Source organism: Lycorma delicatula, chromosome 13 (genome assembly GCF_047948215.1).
Source record: "Lycorma delicatula isolate Av1 chromosome 13, ASM4794821v1, whole genome shotgun sequence".
NCBI lineage: Eukaryota > Metazoa > Arthropoda > Insecta > Hemiptera > Fulgoridae > Lycorma > Lycorma delicatula.
Window position 1 is genome coordinate 41165458 of NC_134467.1, and position 9609 is coordinate 41175066.

Genomic DNA, 9609 nt, shown 5'->3' on the forward strand with positions numbered 1-9609 from the left:
TTTTTTTAAATACTTAACATTTTATTCCAGTCTACGTTATCGAATGCCTTTTCTACGTCTATAAATGCCAAGTATATTAGTTTGTTTTTCTTTAATCTTCCTTCTACTATTAATCTGAGGCCTAAAATTGGTTCCCTTGTCCTTATACTTTTCCTGAAACCAAATCTGTCTTCTAACACTTCTTCCACTCTCCTCTCAATTTTTCTGTACAGAATTCTAGATAATATTTTTGATGAATGATTAGTTAAACTAATTATTCTGTATTCTTCACATTTATCTGCTCCTCCTTTCTTTGGTATCATGACTATAACACTGTTTTTGAAGTCTTACGGAACTTCCGCTTTTTCGTAAATATTACATACCAGTTTTTACACTCTATCTATCGCTTCCTCACCTGTACTATGTTGTAATTCTACCGGTATTTCGTCTATCCCAGGAGCCTCTTTTTGCTATTCAAATCTTTTAATGCTCTCTTAAATTCAGATCTCAGTATTGTTTCTCCCATTTCATCCTCTTCAATTTCCTCTTCTTCCTCTATAACATCATTTTCTAATTCATTTCCTCCGTATAACTCTTCAATATATTCCACCCACCTTTCGTATTATAAATCGGTGTACCATCTTTGTTTAACACATTATTGGATTTTAATTTATTTACCCCAAAATTTTCCTTAACATTTCTCTATGCTCCGTCTCTTTTACAAATGTTCATTTCTCTTTCCACTTCTGATAACGTTTCTTTAAACCACTCTTCTTTCGCTAGTTTGCACTTCCTGTTTATAGTATTTCTTAACTGTCGATAGTTCCTGTTACTTTCTTCATCACTAGCATTCATATATTTTCTATGTTATCCATCAGCTGTAATATATCTTCTGATATCCAAGGTTTTCTACCAGTGCTCTTTGTTTCGCCTAAGTTCGCTTCTGCTGATTTAAAAATTTCGTTTCAATCATTCTCTGATTTTTCTTCTACATTTTTTACCTTATATTTTTTATTCAGACCTCTTGCGATGTCCTCCTTAAAAATCTTCTTTACTCAAGCTTCTATAAATTCCACCGGTTCATCTGATACCTTTTCTTCAGGTTTTTAAACCCTAATCTACAGTTCATTATCACTAAATTATGGTTGCTATCAATGGCTGCTCTAGGATAAGCTGTGCAGTTGATTTCTAAATCTTTGCTTAACCATAATATAATCTATCTGAAACCTTGCACCTGGCTTTTTCCATGTGTGTATATATACGAGGTACGACAATAAAGTAATGCGACTGATTTTTCTTTGCAAGATGTGGCAACCCTGCAGCTTGCGTAGGCACACCATCTTTGACCTTGGTCTATAAGCTACTTCTAGTCCAAGCGGAACACTGATGCAACTGCTCAGTCGTGAGTTGTGCTGTAATAAGTGAACACGTGTTTGTGTCTCTCGTCACAGAAATGAAACCGCAAAATATTAGGCAACGGTATGCCATTTATTTTTGTGTTAAATCGGGTGAAAACGCGACGACAATTTACGGTAAGCTTCAGAAGGCTTTTGGAGAGGAGGTTATGTCAAAAGCTCAAGTTTATCGGTGGCATACAATTTTTAGTGAAGGCAGAACGAATGTTGAAGATGAAGACCGCAGTGGACGACCATCAACCTCACGGACAGATGTCAACTTGACCAGGGTGCGTGAAATCGTATGATCTGATCGAAGATTATCCGTGAAAATGATCGCAGAAGAACTCAACATCGATCGAGAAACGGTTCGTCTAATATTAATTGAAGATCTTGGTACGAGAAAGATTTGTGCAAAAATGGTCCCCAAAAATCTCACACAACAGCGAGAAACACGGAAAAATGTGGTAGCCGATCTGTTAGAGCAAACGGAAATCAATTCAGATTTGTTGAGCCGTGATATCACTGGTTATGAAGGTTGATTTTTTTCAATACGATCCAGAGACAAAACGCCAAAGTTCGCAACGGTGCTCAAAGGGATCATCCAGACCAAAAAAAGGTCGCATGTCAAAGTCAAAAATGAAATGCACTTGTGAAAGCATGCTTGTGTGCTTCTTCGATTCCAAGGGAATTGTTCATGGAGAACAGAACATTGTTCATGGAGTTCTCCCCTGGAGAACTCCAGGGGAGATGGGAATAAAAGAAAAGACGAAGTCCCGGCCGGCGGTGTGTCTCCCTGCGGGCGTCTAGGCGCTTTGTGGGATGGGTACCGTCGGTTAGAGGCATAGGCGTAAAGACCCAGACCCGGTTCCCTGCGGAGGAGCTGGGGAACGGCATCGCCGGACCTTGGCCCTAACGCGGGGAATTAGAGGCAGGCAAAAAATAAAACAAGATCCAAGACCGGGGGGGCCAACCTGCCGTGCCGGATGTAAAGCCGGTGGGTAGGGGACGCCCCCTTTGAGTAGAAGGACACTCTCCCCGACTGAGTATACTTAAATGGATATCCGGTCGGGGAGAGTAGGGAAACAAAAAAAAAAAGAAAAGGGAATTGTTCATAAAGAGTGGGTGCCTCCTGAACAAACAGTTAACCAATATTTCTACAAAGAAATTTTAGAAAGACTTCGTAAACGAGTTCTTCGTATCCGTGCCAACATTGCTGATAATTGGATTTCTACATCACGATAATGCGCCATCCCATACTGCTCTGTCAGTACAGCAATTTTTAACCTCAAAACAAATTTCAGTACTACCACAGCCACGTTATTCACCAGATACCGCTCCGTGCGACTTTTTTCTATTTCCAAGAATCAAAATGGCGGTCAAGGGACACCATTTTGAAACAACACAAGATATCCTAAAAGCTGTGACGAGGGTCTTGGAGGATATTACAGAAGATGAGTTCCAGAAATGTTACCATCAATAGCAGAAGCGTTGGAATAATTTTGTGCAATCAGAGGGGAACTACTTTGAAGGAGACAACACTAAACATGACTAAAACGGTAAGCAACATTTTTTTTCACATCAGTCTCCTTACTTTATTGTCGCACCTCGTATATATATATATATATATATATATATGTTGCAATGTCGACGGGACGCCCTTCTTCAACCGCGTTGCGGTAGATTTTATAGCGAGGGTGGACTGTATGTGTTCATAGGTGACGAATGAAGACAACACCTTGTTATAACTTAACGCTAAAGATAGCAAACGTAAGTTAAATAAAACTTCAGGTAATGTTCATCCGAATAAGAATTGAGAGAGTCCATCCGGACACGACCGCCTTGGGTCAGGCATGAGTGTAAACTAGTATTAGACGCTACGTACAGTGCTCGAGGGAGCAGCTTGTGATGTAGAGTGGCGTAATGGTCTGACAACCACAGTTTGCTGTGGGCACCCTAGCCACCGCTAGGTTTCAGCTCCCGATGGCATGAGGGGGTGAAAACGTAACAATATATATATATTTATATTTATATTTTTATTTATTTATATTATATATAATTTTTTTTTTTTACAGTCACTATGTATGAGATAAGTGCAATACAGCAACATTATCAAGATGATCTAGAAAATCACGAGATTTTTCAAGCAACAGTTAAAATTGACCAATGGAGAAAAGATTGTATGAATTGCATTAAATTTTTCTTATCGTATGAATTAAAACAAGTGAGTGATGCAATAAACGAAGTAGATAACATCTATAACTCCGGTAAGGCGTTAGAAGATGATAAAACGCTTCTCCAAACGGTTAGAAATATATTTATGAATTATCAAACATATCTTGAAGCGGTTCGGTCATGGCTCAATCAATGCGCTTTGATTCCTACACCCAATAAAATAAAAGAAGGTTCTCAATATAGTAAAATAGAAAGTAATAACATACCTTTAATTACTGAAGGAAATAGTCTAAAACTGGAATCGTGCATAAATGACGTTCTTAGTATTGGTAAGTAAAATTAAAAGTAACGTTAGAATTAATCGTCAAATTATAGAGAGTTCATCTGGCGCGCAAAACGGTGCGACTGAAACGTCAATTTACAGTTCACTAATCCTTTCACGGTATGCCGATCCTACTTCAGTTATTGTAACCAGTACTATAGTGGATTTGTCTATTCGTTCTTAGCTTTGACGACTAGTAACAAAGTGATACGTAGACTTTACTTAGCGACCTGAATGTCAGTTTAATGTTTTTATGTCTTAACCTTTAAGTGAGGTTTAACCTGGATTTTTTTTTTATAATTTTTTCCAGTTATACTGCTATCTAAAATTTATAAATAGTTGATGATTTTCTTGATTTAAGTTTTTTTTTAATATTATACTAGCAGACCTGGCAATGCTTCGCTTTTGCTAGATTTGAGTATATATATATATATATATATATATATATATATATATATATATATATATATATATATATATATTAAATTAACACAATTGACAGTTTGATAAAACATTAACAAAATGAACATTATGGAACTCCACAAATTTTAACCTTTCACTTTATAAAAGTCAGGATGTAAATAAATCCGATTGGAAAAACAGCACAACCTATCGGATTTAATTCAAATTACTCTCTAAATACAGTATTCGGTTCAAAATATCCCTAAATTTCTCTTTACTGGTCAGATCGAGGATTTAAATAGCTTTAAACCTTCTCCGGGCAACGCAGATCATTTTTCAAAAACCCGCACGTAAATCGGTCCAGTAGTATTTTAGTCTATAGCGGACACACATAAAAACATTGCCATTCATATATATATATATATATATATATATATATATATAGATTTAATGAAACAGTTGAAAGTCTGATAAAACATTAAAAAAATAAAAATTACGAAACTTCACAAATTTGACCTTTCCTTTCTCTCTTTCCCCCTTTCTCCTGTTCTTTCACCCTTTTCCCTTTTCATTGTCTCCCTCTTTTTTTTCCTTTCCCTATCCTTCCTTCTTTTCCCGTTTTTATTTTCCCCATTTTTCCTTTTCCCCGCGTAAACCCATCATAAAAACGATTTTTCGAAATATCTCGACCCCAGCACCACCTAGCGGGTTCAAACTAATTCAGAAACCTTCCCGAACGTGCCCACAAAAACTCACCAAAGTTTCATAGCAATCGGACGAATGGTTTAAGAAGGACAAACAAACAAACATTCATTTATATATATATATATATATATATATATATATATATATAGAAGATTAATAATAACATCGGGTCAGAGTTTACGGACTCGAATCATGTAAAAAAAGTCTTACAAATACTTAAATCTATATATATAAAAATTAATGTTTGTCTGTCTGTATGTCTTTTATGCCTTCCTAAGTCGTTCATCCGATAGCGATGAAACTTTGTGGATTGGTTGGACGCATGCCAGGGAAGGTTTCTGAATTAGTTTGGACGACCCGCTAGGTGGCGCTAGCGTCGAGATATTTCTAAAAATTCTATGTATGGTCCGATTTGCCTCATATTCAGAATACGTGTTACTCACATGGAAAGAATTATCTCTGCAAAAAATGAACCCGCTAGATGGTGCTGGGGTTGAGATATTAAGAAAAATTATATTTATGGACCGATTTGGTTCATATTCAGAATATGAATATTAGTTACGTGAAAAGAAATATTTTTGCAAAAACTATATACGCTAGATGAGGCCGGTGTCGAGATATTTACGAAACAAACAAACAAATATATAAACAGATTTTTTATTCTCTCTGTCTCTCTCTCTCACTCTCTCTCTCTCTCTCTCTCTATATATATATATATATATATACTAGCGGACCCGACAGACGTTGTCCTGACGCGGCATTATTCTCGTAATAAATGCACACACATAAACATAAGTAACTTAATTAAGTTAAAATTAGTAGGAATGTGTTCTAAATTTCATTAAAATGACTATTAGTATGATATTATCAGTTTGTGATTGTTGTATTATTGTAATGGGTTTATTGATTGATTATGTGTAGTATGGTTAATATTTATTTTCACTAAATATTGAGATGTCCGATAAAAATTGAATTAAAAAATCGAAACGTCGTAAAATTAATAATTAGTATAATTAATAAATTTTCATCCACATTACTACTAATTTTCACTTAACATCATTCTAAGAAAGTATCTCCTACATATTTTTTTATTTATTTAATAATTTTGATGTTTCATAACCATGTAACAGCTTAATTAATCAATTAATAAAAAAATTAAAGCTCTGTAAAAAAAGTAACGTAGTTAACATTTTAGTAAAAATTTTTATCATTCTTTATTTTAACATCTATTTTACCAAATTTTAGATAATTGTAAATTAAAAATAATTTTAGAAAACTTTTTATAAAATTAATCAGCTAAAACATTATAAATTAAATTTTTTAAATATACTTTAAACTACATTATAACTAACTTATATTTTAATTTTATAAATGTTATAATTTATTTCACAAACTTAAATTTTTATTTTCAAATAGCCGTTCAATACTTCATAAGTCGCATAGAATCAAATGAGAACTGACAATTTAAATTTGTAGGTTAAGTTGATTGTTATTGAATGCCGTGTATACTTCATTAAAATTCATGTAAAATCATGTAAAATACTCACTTCAATACTGCACCTTACAAATTTGCACAATGTACATTTTTTAATTAAACTTTAAAACGTTATTTCAATAAATAATAATATAATATAATATTCTCAATAAGCGCGTAATTCTAGCAGACTCGGCAATGCTTCGCTATTGCTAGATCTGGGTATACATACAGATTAAATGACAACAATTGAAAGTTTCATAAAACTTTAAAAAACTGAAGATTAGCAATTTAATAAAATTTAACCTTTCACTTTATAAAAGTCAGAATGTAAATAAATCCAAATGGCAAAACAACAGCACTACCTATCTGATTTAATTCACACCACTCTCTAATCACAGTATTCGGTGAAAAATAATTTTTTAACGAAAAGTGTTGTGGCTGCAAAATCATTACAATTAATATGTAATTGAATGTAAATAAATGCAAATGGCAAAACAACAGCACTACCTATCTGATTTAATTCACACCACTCTCTAATCACAGTATTCGGTGAAAAATAATTTTTTAACGAAAAGTGTTGTGGCTGCAAAATCATTACAATTAATATTGAACATTAAGAAACTTACAAAACATTACGGAACCTTATAAAATTTCACCTTTAACTTTATAAAATTCAGAATGTAAATAAATCCAATTGTCAAAACAGCACTACCTATCGGATTTAATTCAAGCTACGACGCAAGTAACTGATATGCGAAAAAGCAACAAAATAAAAAAAATTCCTAGAATCCGATCGCAGCACCAACTACCGGGTTTGACTGATCAACCAAAAATTTTAAAAAATCTCTAAAACGCGATCGCAGCTCTGCCTACCGGACCCAATTGTGAACCTTAACCATCTCAACATCAACAACACATAAATAAATTAAAAAAACATTTTCACTTCAATACTGTACCTTACAAATTTGTACAATTTATATTTTTTAATTACACTTCAAAACGTTATTTCAATAAATAATAATATAATATTTCTCAATACGCGCACAATTCTAAACGTGATCGCAGTGCTGCCTACTTGTTACTTAATCAGTTGTGATTTTGTTTACATTGGCAACGGCCATACGGGCTCTTTGTGATTGGTCGTTGTGTTTGACAGCGGCCATCTTGCATTGATCTGATTAGTTTTCCTTTGTTTACATTTCCATCTGATTTATTAGCCTCTTATTTATTAAAAAACTGTTTTCTCGCGATTTTTTGTAACACAATAATAACACAAAATTACGAAATATTTTTCTCAATTTGAAGCACGAACTGTCGAGACAAACTAAAATTAAAATAGAATATTATTGAATATTCGATACTGCGATGGTAATGCAGCCGGATCCAATGTAAAACATTCCAAAATCAACAACTACTTATAAATAAAAAATTAATTAAAAAAAAATTTTTCAGTGGACCAAATTGTGAATCTAAATCGTTCTCGAATCCCCTTGAACACACACACAAAATTTCATCAAAATCAGTCCAGCCGTTTAGGAGGAGTTCACTTTCATACACACGCACACAAGAAATATATATATATAAATATATAAAAGGCATGATCGTATGTCTGTCCGGTAAAGACCAAAAAACTAATGGACTTATTTACGCGCGGACAAAAGGGAAAACGGGAAAAAGGTGGAAAGAGAAAAGCTAAAAACGGGAAAGGGTAAAAAGAAAACTTGTAGAGGGGAGAGGGAGAAGGATGAAAGGGAGAAGTTGGAATGGGAAGAGGGGAAGGAGATTAAGTGAAAGGTAAAACTTGTTAAGTTCAGTTTTTTAATCAAATTTTAAATTGTGTTCATTTAAACTTTCTGTCTTTCACTCTTCGGCAATAGCGAAGCATTGCCGGGTCTGCTAGTTTATTTAATAAAAATTACAATTCTATAATAGATTATCGGATAATACTTCGAGGCAGAGTGGTAGTACCTTCACTTTCATGCAGTAGTTATAAATTTCTTTGTTGAAACAATCGTCTCTCTATCACTGATCGAACAAAATATTTTTAGTACAGCAGTGGTTATATTCCTATGAGAAACATAGACCTTTACAGGCTGATTTTCCAGTGAGCACAGTAGCGTGTAATAGTTTTAATAGTGTGTAATAGATTTTTATTATTTTTATGATCAAGTTGTGCATAAAAAAATAAATCGGCTGTTGACTACGATGAAAGTTCACTGTGTTATGGAAAAAGTTTAAGAACCAACCGATAATGTCAATATCGAAACATCGGTTCTCCGTAACTATATAAGCCGAGTTAAATATATCGATTTATATCATGTTGGTTCATTTTTATACAAAATTAATCTATTTTAACGCATTTTAGAATCGTTTTATTTATCTTTAATAAACAGTTAAATAATTTTACCAAATTTCATTATGTCGGTAAGGAAAAATGTTATTACACATCGGTAATCACCTGAAAATCTATCGTACGTATGGTGTAAAATATGAAAATAAAATAAGTATTAATCCATTATGCATTATTTCTATCTTTCAGTTTTATTAATTATATGTTTTTTTATTTTCCAGAGGATTTCGGAAAAAAATTCACTTTTTCAACGAAAAAGTACGGAATGAATAGAAAATATCAAAGCAAGCCAACTGAGCTTATAAAGCGAACTAATTTTTAATAAGTAACTGAAATTCTATATGGAAAATTCGAATATATAAAAAATTCATACTAAATATTTAATTGATAATTCAGATTCCTTATTAAATATGTAATATTACTAATAATAAATAAAAATCAAAAAAGAATGGAATTATTTTACCATAATCATCTTTCGTGATTATTTATTGTTAATCTGTTTTATTTATATTTTCCTCTACTCCTAACAAAAAAAAAGGAAAATATCTTTTTACTTTCAGAAATAAAAAAATTACTCCCATACAAATATTACAGAAGGAAGGTATTCTAGTTATTCTGGTTTCAATTCCTGTTGAAATGCTATTAATGATTAATAAATATGCTAAAAAATTTGAGCACATAACAGTATTAAGTATAAGTTCCCTTTTTTTTTCTTGAGATGAAGGAACCCCATTTACGGGCGCTGAAGTAGTGTCGGACTCGCTAACAGGTTCCGCAAGCTGTTACAGAAACTGCGTATGTATCC

General features: G+C 33.1%; 1 protein-coding gene across 2 annotated transcripts in view; it reads left to right on the forward strand.

The window, feature by feature from the left end:
• The window catches only part of LOC142333732 (uncharacterized), a 28655-nt gene extending 19383 nt beyond the window's left edge, over positions 1-9272 (forward strand). For both annotated transcript variants that reach the window (XM_075381179.1, XM_075381180.1), the window contains exons 4-5: positions 3449-3877; positions 9026-9272. In XM_075381179.1, the coding sequence (XP_075237294.1) occupies positions 3449-3877; positions 9026-9126 (530 nt within the window). In that variant the 3' untranslated portion in view covers positions 9127-9272. The remainder of the gene's footprint in view (positions 1-3448; positions 3878-9025) is intronic.
• Positions 9273-9609: the final 337 nt, after the last annotated feature.